The sequence below is a fragment of the Calypte anna genome, chromosome 4A (assembly GCF_003957555.1).
Source record: "Calypte anna isolate BGI_N300 chromosome 4A, bCalAnn1_v1.p, whole genome shotgun sequence".
In the NCBI taxonomy this organism is placed as follows: domain Eukaryota; kingdom Metazoa; phylum Chordata; class Aves; order Apodiformes; family Trochilidae; genus Calypte; species Calypte anna.
The window spans coordinates 877,956-893,253 of NC_044248.1; the positions used below are offsets into that span (position 1 = coordinate 877,956).

The 15,298-nt window shown below is 50.0% G+C and overlaps 1 protein-coding gene across 1 annotated transcript; it reads right to left on the reverse strand.

The window, feature by feature from the left end:
* Positions 1 to 1,806: 1,806 nt before the first annotated feature.
* EREG (epiregulin) lies at positions 1,807 to 10,003 on the reverse strand. The gene is made up of 5 exons (XM_008497411.2): positions 9,809 to 10,003; positions 4,174 to 4,257; positions 3,594 to 3,717; positions 2,897 to 3,043; positions 1,807 to 1,920 (listed from the first exon to the last, which is right to left on the reverse strand). The coding sequence occupies exons 1-5, from the start codon at positions 9,852 to 9,854 to the stop codon at positions 1,860 to 1,862; spliced, it is 462 nt and encodes a 153-aa protein (XP_008495633.1). The 5' UTR covers positions 9,855 to 10,003; the 3' UTR covers positions 1,807 to 1,859.
* Positions 10,004 to 15,298: the final 5,295 nt, after the last annotated feature.

Here is a 15,298-nt window from a genome sequence, read left to right on the forward strand (position 1 = left end):
TGGTCAAGCTTTCCTCCTGAGAAGTGGTGATGAGCCTTAAAGCACCACTTACTTGGGCTGAGCAGGCCTGGCCCCTAATTGCATTTTGTTTGCCTGCAGGCCTGTGGCAAGCAGAGATGATGCTGTGGCTGCAGCATCCAGAACATGGTGTGGATCTGCCCGAGAAAGACCAGGAGAGCCACGTGTGCTAGTAGGTCACAGACAGCACAGCAGTGAGAGCAGCACAGTGAGAAAAAAACTCAATCCCAGGCCATAGCCTTGCCAGCAGAGCTCAGATGCAGCAGACTGGAGCACCATGGCTCTCCTGCTGTGTGCTGCTGCTACAGATCCCTCTGCTCAGATCCCTCCTCTTCACCTCATGCACTGCCCGCTGGGGAGTGAAGTGCGAGGCAGATGGGCAGGGGCTGGGCAGAGCTATTTCCACAGGCTCTGCCTGCCCACACCTCTGCTCTGGCTGCTGCTCATCAGAGGAAAAATAGCAGGGAAAGTAAGGCCAGGCTGGGAAGTGAGTAGGAAGCTGGGTGAGCAGCAGAGCTGTCATTGCACATGACTCATCTCTGCCAAAGGAAGGGGCAGAGGCCACAGGGTCAGGGCAGAGCACTCAGACAAGCTCTGCTCATCCAGCCCCAGCTGCAGGGACCCTGCTTGGGGCCCACTCACAGCCCCCCTGCTCTCTGGCTGGAGACCCAAAGACTGCTGCTGGCCAAACCAGGGGTCCAGCCTCCTCTGGGGGCCTGCAGTGTGTGTGCAGTGCTGAGCTGGCAGCAGCCTCCCCATGGCAGGTCACAGACAGGCAGTACCCTACAGAGCAGGCAAGGCAGGGTCAGGCCCTGCTACCTACAAGCTCAGCTGAAAATGATTGCTGGGCAGCACACAGCAGGCAAGAAAAGGAAAGTCACTTCTGAGAACAAGATCCTCCCTTTTATTTGCTTGATTCCAAGAGCATCTAACACAGGCAGGCAACTTAAGGAAGGGGAAAGGGCTGGTTTATTCCTCCACAACAGTCTCTGGCTGAGAGCTTGAGAAACTCATCACTTGGTAATGTCTCAGGCCCCACCACTCTTCCTTAGAAAGATCCTGTTGCACAATGCCAAGAGAGCAAAGGTCTCAGAGTCACAAACACCAAGGAACACAGGCTGGAGCAGCTCACACAGCCCTCTGGAAAAGACCAGGAATGAGGCAAAGGTTGTGCTTTTCCTTACATCTTCTGAAAACGTGAGAAGTGATGGGATGATTCAGATGTTGTAAGAATCCTTCTTGCTCACAGGAGCCACATTTGGGGCATGACTAAACTCACCAGGCTATTCTATCACTCTTTCAGACCAACAAGATACCAATTTAAAGCCCAAACTCAAAAACTGGCCTTTCTCCTGCTCCCAGCTGTATGATAGATACTGTGGCAGAAGCACTAGGGGGAAGTGCTGGTACCAGTTCTCAGTTCTGAAGTGCTGGTACCGACCAGCTCAGCCAAGCCACACCAAGGTTCCCTTTCAATCAAACCACAGAGACATTGTGACATTGTGTAGGACTTTTATTTTAAGGAGTGGAATTGTTTTGAGCATATTCACAAGAATAAATATAAAATTACTCTTCAGAGTAAGAAGATGAACTTTTATAAAAATATATCTCTATCCCACAGAACCACTCAGGTGGGGCTCTCATTAGGAAATATTATTTAATAAAAAAATAAAACACTGAAAATAAAATGCTTGACCTATACTGATTGGATCACAAAACAATTGAAATTTTTAAAAGGATATAAATATTGTAAATATCATTAATAAAAATAACATTTAAATAGATGGGAGGCCACTGACTCCACCAGATGACCAGAACACTGTAGGAAGCCTTGGTCTCTTCTACAGGGCACCAACCTCCTTGTATTCGCTGGCGTTCGTTCGTCTCTTCTTGTTTCGGTACCTGCAAGGACAGAAGTGTCAGCTCTGGAGAGCCAGTGGCTCCAGATGGCTTTTTGGGGAGCAGGGGGATGGAAGGAAGTAAAAAAAACCAACACACACTGTATGACCTGAGGTTAGTTTGAGGTCTCTAGCAGCTAGACTCTGTCTGCCCTCATTGCCAGCTCTGAGATAACTTGCACGCAGTCTCCTTTCTCAGCTCCTCATGAAGGTTTCACATCTGCATTAAAGACTTGCTGCTGGCACTAGGTTTGTCTTGGAGAAATCCTGCTGGGTCCTTCCTGCAATAGGGCAGAGTACCCTGCCCAGCTAGGCCATCTTCTGTTGGGAGGTGATGAGCCATTGAGTCTCCAGGTGGGGAAGAGGAATTCCAGTGGCTACCATCTAGCTGTCAGACCTGTGAAGCTGAGCTCTCCCTCGGGGGCTGTTCCACCTTCTCAGCTCTCTGTCAGCTGCTTACCATTAGTTATTAACCTGGAGAGCCATCCCTGCTGCTTGTGGGTCTGCTGCTGGAGAGACTGCTGTCCCCCACAGTACAGCTGGTAAGGCAATGCATGTGGTATCACACTGACCACATGAATACAGCAGGTAAACAAATCACTCAGTATTAACCCATGTCCCCCATGGCTGAGGAAACAGCATTACCAAGAAAAGGAACAATTTTCCTGTTCCCTGGCAGCCCTCTCCTGTATCTCAGCAAACCCTCTGTGACAGAGGTGAGTGAACCTACACATCCCTCCATCAGGGTTAAAAGGCACAGGAGGATTGCCTCACCTGCAACTTGAGTTATGCTCTGAAGTCAGTACACCTCTTTTTTGTTTGAACACTTACTAAGTGCAGGCCTGCAGGTCTGCAGATCCATCTATCTCCCTGCAGCCAAGTGAGTGCTGGTATCCCATCTATCTGGAGGCTTGTGGGGGACATCTCATTACACATACAGCTGACTCGCCTTCCTGAGCCACAGAGAAAATCCTTCTTACCTTCTGCAGATGTAGTAGACTGCAATGGAGATGGCAGCAAGGCAGAGCAGAACTACAATGACTGTCAGTGCCACATACTCCTTACTGAGGGGCTGCCTGACCAGCTCTGAGTGCACACACCGGACCCCGGAGAAGCCCACGTCACACCTGGGGGTAAGAGGCAGAATCAGAGACACCACCCTGGGGATGCACCTTACCAGTGCACAGCACTGCTGCCTGCTGCTTGCCCCAGGACAGCCACTTGGAACTGATGGAATGGCCCCAGAAATTACTCCAAATTCTTCAAGCAAATGAGAAATACCCTTAAAAATGCCTAGAGGGCCTTGATTTTGTAGGCTGGATCAAAGGAGAGGCCTTGCTGCTTTGCCTGAGGTCCAGATCTCACCGTGCTGTAACATAATGCAAGGTAAGAAGCCCATCAGAGGGAGTGTCCCCAGTTTGAGTTGGGTCAGTGGTAAATTTCAGGTGTCCAAAACTCTCACCCAGGCTTCACTGGAGCCAGCACACGTGCTTAACACCTGCTGATGTGCAGCTTAGGGGTACTACAGATACACTGCTCTCTGAAAGTTCTTGTAGGCATTAAATGCTTGGCTGGAGCGGTGTTAGCAGTCAGCAGCAGTGAGCTCTAGGCCTATGTATGGTTCACCTGAAAGGCACCTCGGGGAGGTCTGCAGGACACACTGTGTCCACTCCATACCTGCAGTAGTGCTCATCCAAGTCCACGATGTACACACACTGCCCGTGGAAGCAGTAATCCTTCATTTCAGGCTTGCATCTGGTTATCCCAACTTGAGCCACACGGGGACTGTTCTCTGTCTGGACTGCAAGTGAGATTTTGTTAGCACCTCATCAGCCTGATTTTCCCTTTGTATTTCCTAAACACCATACAAGCTTTACAGGTATGACTAACAGCCTTGCTACCAAGAGACCTCCAAGGCAGCAGGCAGTAAAGCAGATGAGCATTCTGAACAGAGAGAGCATTTCCGCAGGCCAGAGTTACATTGAGTTTTCCTTTGGGAGGTCCACGTAAGCTGTTTCTGATTTTACAGCAGAGTTCTCACCTCAGATAGACTTCTTCTGTTGAAGAGGCCATATAAAAGAAAATGCAGGCTAAAAAATGGTCCATGTTCAACACCACCAAACACTCTGTGGGATGTTGGCAAGGTTGCTCAACAGAAAACTGATTTCTGAGGGCACCCACCCCAGTGTGGCTGCCAGCCCAAGGGAAGATGGGAAGCCAAAACTTGTTATTTACAGAGAGCTGTGCAGTAACTCACTCAGTGCTGTTGTGCAGTTCTCCATTTCACCAGGCCCACATAATGGGATCACTGTTGTGCTCAGCACTGCTTGCAATAGGTAACCTATGAGAGAATAACAAAATAAGAGTCAAAACTTGATGCTTTTCAAGTAGAGTTAAGTAATTCAGTTGAGGTACTCTTATTAATACAAGAAACACAGAAGCTTTTGTCTTAGTAGGAAAACTCTTGTGTTGTAAGTTGAGGAAACCCACAGGCCTGAGAGATTACATTAAGGTGGCCCAAAGAAACATCTCTGAAATGCAAGCTTTTAATGCAGAAGAGATACCAAACAGAAACTCGGTGCCTGTGTCCACCTTTCGGGCACAGTCTGGGGGAAACTGGGCAGGAACAGGCTCAGAAAGGTTACACAGGAGAGAAGGGAATTAGGGCAGCTCTGACTTTGTTGGGTTTCTGAGCAGCCTGGCACACACCTGCCCAAGGGACACAGCCAGGGTTCCACAGTCAGAGCTGACAATCCATCACTCAACACAAGAGAAGTTCTTTCAGCATCAAACCCAAACTGTCCTTCAGCCACAGCAGCCCATGGGGAGAGAGTTTCTGAGGACTCAGCAAGTGAGTGGAGCTGGTAGGTGACCCAGCACACCAGGTGAGTGCTGAGCCGGGCTCAGTGCCCCACCACTGCCCCCAGAGACCACGTACAGCTCAGCCCCAAGGCTGCTCTTCAGGCTGAGCCCTCCACTTGCTGTATCCTGCCTGAAATCCTGGCCAGCCCCTGCACTAATGCCCACTCTTGGCTCCAAGTTCCTCAGCTAAAAGCTTGCAAAGACAGCTAACACAAGATCCCAAATCCTCTTCATCTGGTCACTGGGTTGGAGGGGTTACTGCCCAACGAATGGAGGACTCTGGGTACTGGGGAAATGGCTGTGCTGTCTTGGGGAGCAAAGGGCCTCCTGCCCCTCTCTCTGAGGTTCAGCTTCTGAAGCATTTTGGCATCCTTTGGGCTGTACAGTGCTGTACAGGCACACTGTCAGGCACTGCCCTAGCTAAATGAACAGTTCCAACAGGATCTGAAGGCCAGCACAAGTACCTGTAGCTTCATGGCCAGCCCATGAGGAGCAGCTAGCCATGGAATCCACTTGGCTAATGCTCCTGCTGTGGTCACAAACTAACCTGCCCATGAACTGCTTACTCATCAGCCCCATTCCACAGAAGTCTGTAATTTGTGTCTTTGGGCTGTTTGGCTCTATTAACTTGTCAGGTCATGCATGGCTAATGGAGGGAGTGTGCCTTCATAATTTCTTGATCACTCTAATTCAACTCCAGTTATTAGAAAGTTTCATTACATCTCAGAGTTAATTCTAGTAGTGATTTATGGATTTCCTGCAGCACATCTAGTTCTGGGGGATTAACAAGCTTTTTTTTTTTAATTCTTGACTCCATCAATATACAAGAACAGCAGAAAAAACTATCTTAGAGGGACAGGCTTTTTTTGTTTCTGCTTCCTTAACAACACTATTCCTTCTCCTTACCTCCCTCTCTACTACATTCCTGGCAAAGCTAATAAACCCACCAGGCTTCAGAAGAAAGGACAAAGTCTATGTCCACCAAAGTGAGAGTCACTTGACCAATGGTGCTGTCACCTTGGATTGCAGAGGAGAGGAAGCTGGTGACATCCGTGCCTGGCAGGGTGACTCATCAGGACCTGCCTTTCACTCCAGTGGGGCAGGACCAGCGAGTTTACTTTCAGGGTGGGATTTTTTTTCTTGTTTTTAAACAGCTCTGCACTTGCTCACTGTAGAGTACATCAGGAGAAGCAGTTTGACACTCTGTAAGGCCACTTTGAGAAAGAAAAGCTGAAAGTGTTTGAAGGATGAGGCCATCAGCTAGGAAATGGTGGCAGCTCAGTTACTGCTAGAACTGCAGGCTCTGAGCTTCGGCCAAGGACCTGCTGTCCCAGATGATGCTGGGAAAAGAAGATTTACCTAGTCAGTCCTTCCCAGGAAGCAGAGGGACACTTCAGGTGTGCTCCATGGGCTCCCCTGGCACAGGACAGCTCTGTCTCACTAGGCAGACAGGCTGCCATGGGTAAAAGAGATGCTGAACTCCTGAGACTGCCAGAGGCAGTGACCTGAGGCTGCCTCTGGTTCCCCTTGCCCTGCTGCTATCACCTCTGCATGACGTGCTATGGCAGGTTTGGGCTGGGGCCAGGTGAGAGCAGGGAACACAGGTGAAGGCAAAGTATGCCAGAGGTACCCGAGATCACCACTTCTATCTGCTCAGTTAAGCAGATGGATTAAGCCAGCTGACAATCTCTACATAGTTCTGTTTCAGCTTGCATACTTCCTTAAGCTGAGAATAATCTGAGCAGCTGCTTTTTTACCTAAAGTTCCCTGTTTGAGAGTTAGCAGAACCCAGCTTTTGCATCTGAGAAACTCAAACCTAGGTGCATCAAAGAGATGGGTCAGCTCTTCTCTTTGCTCCAGAAGGAGGTGCAGCTTTCCAGCTGGAGGACAGGCCAGAACTCAAGACACCTGTGAGGGACAATTAAAAATAACTTCATGCTACAACACCAAACCAAGGCTTGCCCTGTTCCAGCTGCTCCACCTGACTGCAGACACCAGGAGAGAAAGGCTGGAGTGCAGGTGTGGATATTTGCTGAAACCCAGCAGCATTTTCTATATTCAGGTAAAGTTCTTCCTGCTCCACACTGTTATATTTTGCCCTTTCCCCCATACACATAATTCTCCACTGACATCAATGTGTGTGGGGGGGGATCCTGCAGGAGGATAAGGGATCCACACACCACAGAGGTGAAGCAGAGCCTTTCCCAGAGTGATTAGCAGATGATGTATGGACCTGGGAGAGGTAGTTACATTTTTATTCCTTTGCTGTTCACTAAACAAACACTCTAGAGGGTACAAGATAACAGTAATGAGATGGTGGATATTCATTATTTGCAGGAATGTGAGTGCCAGGCTTATTGTTCCACCACCAGCATGCATGGACAGTCCCACCTGGCAGGGCAGGTGTTCCTGTCAGCCTCCCACAGGCAGCAGTGGCTGTTCCTGGAACAGTAACAGTGCTGCTGTCTGCTCATCCTTCTGTGAAGGAAGGAAGGAAAAGGAGAGACAGAGGCTGGCTGCCTCCACTTCCTGCAGCCTTCATCAAAGCTGAGATGCCAGGGCTAATCACCAACAGCCAGCAGCAGCTTCCAGTTACTGGATGACTGCTCGGGAGGAAGGGTGCTCAGGAGGCTCTTTGCAAGAACCCCTGTTTTCAAGGGGTCTCATCATCATCCCAGTTAGCTTTGCTGGTCACTGAGATCACAATCCTTGTGCTGGTTCACCTGAAGAAGACTCCATGATATATCACATTTGGCACCTCTGGTGCCTCTGCCACAGGGCCCACACTTTCCATGTAGGTTGCATTCTACCTCTAGATCAAGGTGGATCCCTGTCACCTGATTTTGGACACCCAGACCATGCCTTGGTGCTCACTCTGTCCTATTGGCTTTGCAGCTTGAGCATTTTTTCCTAGGAAAGGTGAAGCAGTCATTTGAGGATAATTTCAACCACCTCAGACCCAGCCCACTTTCCCATCCTTGCACTTGGAATACATCATCTGGCTGCTTCTTCAGATTTTGAGCAGGAAGTCCCTGGTACCTGGTTGCCTGACCACACCAGGCATCAAGACAGGTGTCCAGCACTCCTCTTCCTGAGATGAGACATACAAGATGTACAGGTTGCTCTTCTCAGCCACGTGAAAGGAGATGCTGTCAGCCCTTTCTACCCCTCATGCCTGTGCCCTGTGTACTTTTGGCAGTTGTCTAAATGGAGGCACCAGGTATGACAGCACTGGGAGAGAAAGGCTCAAATCAATGACCCTTAGGACAACTGGACAGAAGTGACTGTATGTGTTTCTGGGAAGCAGTGTCCAGGTTTCCCCTTCTCAGGTTCTGTACCCATGACTTCAGAACTGCTGACCCTAAGTCGTGGATTCCCAGGACCAGGCCAGAGCAGCTCTGAGACTGCTCTGAGTGGGAAGACTCTTGTTCCAGAATTGCTACAGGCCCACACAGCCATCTCCAACGTTGTGCCAGGACTTACCCTGAAGCAGAGATAATGCAAATAATGACATATTGTGTGCACCCAGTCACCTTGGCACTGCTGCCACACCTATGGAGACCTCCAGCCAGTGATCTTGTTCCGCCCCTGTGCCTGGGCCACTCTGCTTTCCACTACACATATGGGGGCAAAGGTCCTTACACCACAGAAGAAACAGAAATCTATTATTGCTTCCAGCCAGACACATCAGCTACTGCCATTTTCCACATCTCCAGACTCAGCAACTTTTATGTTCAGCCCACTTGGTGATGGTCAGACAAATGTCATGCAGGAAAACTTAAGATTAGCATCTCCTGAAAGTGTCTGGAGATCTGAGGCCTGCCTTCCCCACTGAGGGACATTAAGTAGCTGCAAGGAGCCCAAGTGTCAAGAAACTTCATAAAGCTGCACATTGTCTTCCCAGCTTCTGCCAGTGGCAGGGAGTTCTGTTTAGGCTGGTGCCCTGGCAGGGCAAGGCAGTAAAGTGCCCGTACCACTCGTTATGATGCCATCTAGCTATGACTAATCTGTCCCTTCCTATTAGGTTTTGTGCCTGCCCCGGAAATACATAAATCTGTATACAAATCTGTGAGGACACACCAGTTCCTTCCAGTGCCAGTTTTGTGCAAAGCATGGCTGAGTCACAGACTACAAGATGTTTAGCTCACTGTCCTGGCAAGTAAGATGCTGTGCATAAGCTACTGTGGAAATACCTGGCCAAGATGAAGGACGGAAACTCACGGTGCAGAAGGCTTAGCAGATGAGGAAACATCTACCCCAAAGGAGAAGTCCTGGGAGCTGAGCTGCCCCATCCACTGCAACCCTGAGCCCAAGACCACGAGTGTGAGAATATGCTTTGTCATTAAGGCAGCGTATGAGTGTGGCAGGTCTGGGTCCTGCCTCTGAGGTGTGCTGTCCACAAAGCTGGAGTCACCTCTGCCAGCCCCAGCGTGTGGCAGGGAGCAGCTCACACCCAGGCTCCAGGACTCTGGATGCTCCAAGGACACACGTGTCCACTGTGGACTTTCAGGTAGCTGATGCCATGCAATAGAGTAACAGCTCCCAGCGAAGAGGTGGAGAAGTGTCAAGCCAAGGCTGGCACAGCCTGCTTTGATACCACAAGGAAGTCTCTGCGGCCCTGGGGACCCACCTGCTGGGTTCAGTCTCGGTCCTCCCGCAGCAGGACAGGACCTCAGCTAAGAAAGAGAACAGACTGCACGGCCCTGAGCAGACTGTGCTGCCAGCAGAGCTGGGAGAAAGTCCATCAACACTCCCTTCCCTCAGCCCCTGGGGACACCCGGGCATCGCGCAAGGAATGCGCCCCGTAGAAGCGCCCACCGAGCCGGAGCCGAGTGCCCCGCTCCCCCGAAACACAGACACCCGGGTCCACCCATCCCTGTCCTCACCTGGGAGAAGAAACTCCTCCTGGCTTCAGCGCCAGGCAACCTGAGCCCTACGTTTTGCGGGAGATTTCCCAGCAGCTCGACCGTGCCCCAGCCCGGGGGCTCTGCGCCCGCTCCCCTCCCGCCCCGCACGGGCAGAGCACTCACCCAGGCAGAGCAGGAGGCTGCGGACCCGCAGACAGACGGTATCCATCGCCCTGGCGTCCCTGGGGAGCAGAGGATGAGGAGGATGAGGATGAGGAGGAGGAGGATAAAGATGAGAAGGATGAGGGTGATGAGCGATCCGCAGAGGGACAATGTGCTGTGGTACCGGCCGGGCCGCCCCGCACCTTTATGTGCCGGCGGGAGAGGCGGGGCGGGTCTGGCCGGTGTTGAAACCCCGGCTCGAGGCAGGTGCTCGGCCCTGGCTTCCTCGCTTCCTGCCCCGCCGCCCCCGGCCGGGGCTGTCCCTGTCCCGGCGGCCGCCCTCCCCGGGCCCCCGGCCCCCGCAACCCGGGGGCGGGCAGGAGGGACCGCATCGGCCCCCTATCCGGCTACCCGCCCCCTAGGCACTGTTCCCTGCTTCGTGGCTGCAAACGATGCGTGGGGTGGTACCGTGACCCGACCCCTCCGAGCAGACTGCTCCCCGCACCCACACCGCAGCTCATCGGTGCGAGAGCCGAGCGCTGGCCGGTGGGTCCTGCCCGCCCCTCAGGGACCACCAGACCGTGGCACTGCCTGCACGGAAACCAAGAAAACACCCCAGGAGGGTGCCTTCCCCACCCTCCCATCTCCTGGCATTGCTGGGCACACAGGTGCTGAGGCCAGGGAGCCTCGGCCCTAGGGGCAGAAAAGCTTTATGAAGTTGCAGCCCATACCAGCACCTCATCCAGAACCTCGACCCACCACAACAGGCTCAGAATCAGCAGGTGCTTATGCCACACGTCCCTCCAGCCCCTGACCTCCTTCAGCCCTTGGCCACCTCACAGTCTGGCAGCAAGAGCAGCTCCGGGTGGACACAGATCTTTCAGATCCTGAGACAGCAGACACCTGGTTACAAGTATTTTGTACAAAAATTCCTTCCAGGCACCTTGCTGAAGCCCCCACACTGTCAGTATGTTAGGCAAGGCCAAGTTTCCTGCTTCCATCCCATCCCCAGAGCTGAGGGATACTCCACCCCCAATGTATGGGACACATTTGCCTGATATATAAAGTGTTTTATCTAAACAAGCTGCTCAGCAATGGTTATTTCTCTTCCTTTTAAAGCAAAGAACTTCCTCTTCTGCCATACCACTTTCCACAATCAAAAAAGGGCAAGGTGATACCCAGTTTATGGCAGAACTGATAAGCCTATCTCACAGGTTAAGGAATTCAAGTATTGGTAGTGAGGTGCAGTTTAACAGCTGATGACTCAAGTGTCTGCAGGTTTTCCGTTTTAAAGTGGTTATTGATACAAGAAGGTTAATCATAGGAGATACTGCAGAGTATGATATACTACACCCCCATGTTCAGATTGCAATTAAAAGAAATAAACCCATCAATTCAGGGAGCTGGAATACATCTGGTACTTACAGATCACAGTCGTCCTTACTTTGGAAGCATTTTCTCAGGTCTGCAGAAGTGTGGAGATGCTGAAATGAAAGAAAGCAACATCTTAGCTATAGAATTGTATGTCAGCACTATGCTATTAACTATCCAAATGGTACAAGAGTGGAAGCAGTGTTTGGAAGTTTGTCCTCCACAAGTAAGTTGGACATGATACGGCTGGAATCTAAATCCTCCTCTTCCCCCCTCTAGCATTAGGGCCACGGCCTGCCCCCCACACGAGCAGCCTATTGCTTTAAGATGAGCAGATGGTAGATTTTTTTGATGCCACATAACTGGTTTTGTTGCTTCTATAATATAGGCTGATTTTATAGCCTGCTCTTTCAGGGATCATAATGACTAAAGGAAGGAATTGCAATGATTAGTGAAGCATTTCTGTGTGTGGGCATACAGATGCCTTTAAAAAGCAGCATCACCATAGAACTTCCACTTTATAATTAATTTCACCCTTAAATTCCTGCATGATTTATCCTCTGAAAAAGAGCATTTAATTATAGTCTTGTCCCAGTATCCAGATACTAAGTAACACTGACACAATTGGAGACATTCATTGGAATTTCCTATGTCAGATTTCAGCATCTGGAAAACAAGCCTCATACGCACAACTTGGTTTCATCTTCCTGTAACGCTCTGGGTCCCGTGGTGCAGGATTCCCCACCCGGCACCCCTGCCTTGCTGCTTTCACCATCCATCCTCTCCATCCTCACCATCACCTCTGCTCCCCCGTGGAGGAGCCTCTCGGAGCAGGGTTGCTAACACACACACACACACACAGACAGAGCTGGGGAGGCAGCTGGCACTGCAGGGCCCCTTCCTGCAGCCGGATCGCATCCCAGAGGCACCGAGCTGGGAGGGAGAGTGCCGGGAGGCAGCGCGGGTTGGGCAACCCGCATCACGGGTGCTCCGCAGCTCCCAGCACTGCCCTGGATTGCAGCTGGGCTGAAGTGGCACACCCAGGCACGGCACTGATGGATTGGTGCCACTCAGCCCCCAGAATGCTTTGACGTTTCAGGATTTTCTTCTTCACAAAGTGTAACAAGTACACAAGCAAATACCTTAAGAAATCAGGGAAAAGACTTCCTTGCTTTTACAACCTTGCAATGGCTCGTTATCCATCTTCAAATAAAAAGCTCTTTACAAACTACACAGGCTCAGCTCAGGTCTATCATGTGCTTAATCCTCTTTCGATGGAACAGGCATTCACCTCTCTTTGGACAGAGCAGAGGATTCATAGCATGAATCTGAAGGGTATGGACTGAGCTTTGTCTAATTGTACAACTGGTGACATAGAAGATTATTTTATGCACAAAATACCCTCTCCAACCTAGAGAGGAAAAAATACAGGTTAAATGTACATTTTCCTGTGCTTAAAATACTTCTCCCCATGGTGGTTTGCTGCAGAATACACTCGTGTATTTCCACTTGATGGAGTGTTTTAAAGCAACTAAGTCCATCCATGACAAGCAGCTACTACTTACTTCAGCTGCTTCCTGTAGGATTTGCATCCAGCTGTATACATTGCTGCTCTGTGGGTGGATCTGCATTGTTTTTCTCTCCTGGGAAGTCCTTTTTGCAAAATCAACATTTCTTTGTTACAAAGCATTTTTGAAACTGGAGGAAAATCACTCCTAGTCTTGCACGGAAGCCCTTGGCCCTGTTACGCACACAAGCAAAGAAACAAAATGCAGAATTTTCATCAATTCTTGGGAAAATTGGCCAGCATTTTTGAAAACAAATTTTATACACGTCATAAAAGTAAGACACTTCTTTATACACAGTAAGGTTTCACTGCACAACACAAAATTCTCAGGAAATACTCTCAAGAGATCACTGCACTGAGGTGCAGCTCACTTGACAGCCTTTTCATCTGAGCTACAGAATATTAAAGTATGAAAATCATAACTGGAAAAAAACCACAGGGCTCAAATGGAACACAAATGCCCTAAAAAGGGACTATATTTACCTGGGATAGCTCAAAGAGTGAGGAAAAACCTTGAGCCAAACTTACTCCATATAAAGGTCAGCTTCAAATCTGTCATGTACGTGAGGGATGAATCAGGTCAAATATTCTTAAACAACCAGACTTTCCTATAAACTATGAGAGGTCAAAATGCTACCCCCAAGGCTGAAAGTGGCTGATGTCTCTTCCAGTAAATGCAGGGTGAGGTTAAAGCTACTGGACAACACAGATGTTTTGCTGTTTTAAAAAAAAAAAAAAATCCACCCAATTCACTGATTCTCAGCTCAGCATTAACTAGCAATCAAAAAACCCCCCAAAACTCAAACTGCTAATTCTCATCCATCTCAGTGTGTCTCAGAAAATGAAAAAGGTGGCCAGATCCACCACTTCCTGCTGGATTGCTCCCTACAGGGCAGTTTTTAAAGCTTCACTCTTCTGGCACTTCCATTACTCTCCCCTGGGCAACCCCTGCCTGGCAGGGAGTCACATCTCAGTGGCAGGGAGAGCTTCATAATGCTCAGCTGGTGTTTTCCCTTTCCTAATTACAGCCCAGTGCTCCATGCTAACTTATTTCTTAGCCTCCAAGGGGTTTGTAGCTTTTATAATTTCTAGGGTCTTTTCATTGCTACTGTCTCTATTTGCTGCTAAAGCAACCTGTGCAAGTATCTTACTTTTACCCTTGCAAAGGGAATAAGTTGCAAGCTGGAAGAACACCAACCCCTCACCTGCCTACCTGTGAGCTGTTCTGGCCATCAGCACCTCTTTTGAGTCCTCTCTTCAAAAGTGCTTCTCATTCTCCAGGAAGATGAGAGTCAAGCACTGAGACAGAACACATGCAAACAAGAACAACTGCCCTCTCTGGTGGGTGTGGGGGCAGCACTCAGAGCCCTGAGCAGTGCTCAATGTGACAAACTAAGTGAAAACAGGTTCCTAGTGGCTGACCATGTCACACACCTGCTCAACAGCTCTGCCCTCAGCACCACATCCATCTGGGGACAGTGAAATGCAGGAATCTACAGGAAGGCTGGAGAGGGACTTTTCATCAGAGTGTCCAGTGATAGGACAAGGGGACATGAATTTGAACTGAAGGAGAAGAGGCTTAGACTGTATCTTAGGAAGAAGTTTTTTAGTACAAGGGTGGTGAGACTCTGGAACAGATTGCCCAGAGAAGCTGTGGCTGCCCCCCCGAGGTGTCCCATGGCAGGGAGGTTGAGGCAGATGATCTCCATGGGCCCTTCCAACCTAAACCATTCTATGATTCTATGAGTGGTGGGACTCAGCACTTTGGCAAGCAGACAGCACCCCTTTCACTGCTGCAGGGGGTGAGGAGACGAAAGGAAAGGCAGAGCAGAGGGAAGGTTGATTTGGAGGCTGTTTCCAGGCTCAGAGTTCCTGTGCTTGTCCTGCTGAATGGGAAGCAGCAGCACTGAGCTGTGCTCCAGGCCTGGCAGTGTCACCAAGGGCTGCAGCCACCTCCAGACTCCATGTTTTGGCTGAGACTCAGCAGTGACTGTCACCTGCCCGCTGGCCATGCGCAGAGGGAGCTGGGCACCCTCACAGGAGGAGTGTGTCATTAGGGTGATGGAGTAAACAGCAATTCACCTGAAACCAGCTCAGCCAGCACATGTTTCAGAACCTAGGAAAGAGGCACAGATCCACTGTATATTTGTTTGGCCTGGTAACCAGCGGTAGGCATGGGAGCAGATGCACTTAGTGGAATTCCCCCATCCACTGGCATTATGGGACACTCCCAATTCTCTTCTGGTAATTACTGTTAATCATTACTATTACTGAAGTGACCAAAAAAAAAAAAAAATAGAAAAGCTGTCAAGACCAGGTCTTTATTGTGTTGGCTGTTGTCATGCAGAGGCGATGAGACAACCTGCCCCAGGGAACTATAAACACAGTGCCCAATTCATCTCTAGCACCATACTTCCAACTAGGACACTGTGGTCTGCACTGAAGCTCCCCTAAAACTCGAGAAAAAATAAGTCCTGGCATTCCTCCCAGCTCACAGCATGCAGCTGTGCAGCCAGGCTGTTCACATCATGCTCCCTGGCTGATGAGATGCAGCTAGAAGGGAAAAGAGCTGA

Bases quoted from the DNA above. Each gene is read 5' to 3' on its own strand.
- EREG (XM_008497411.2), bottom strand. From the start codon at position 9,854: ATGGATACCGTCTGTCTGCGGGTCCGCAGCCTCCTGCTCTGCCTGG. The intron at 3,718-4,173 runs GTGAGTTACTGC...TCTCACTTGCAG, and splicing joins GAACTGCACAACAGCACTGA to TCCAGACAGAGAACAGTCCC. The intron at 1,921-2,896 runs GTAAGAAGGATT...CTGTCCTTGCAG, and splicing joins GTCTACTACATCTGCAGAAG to GTACCGAAACAAGAAGAGAC.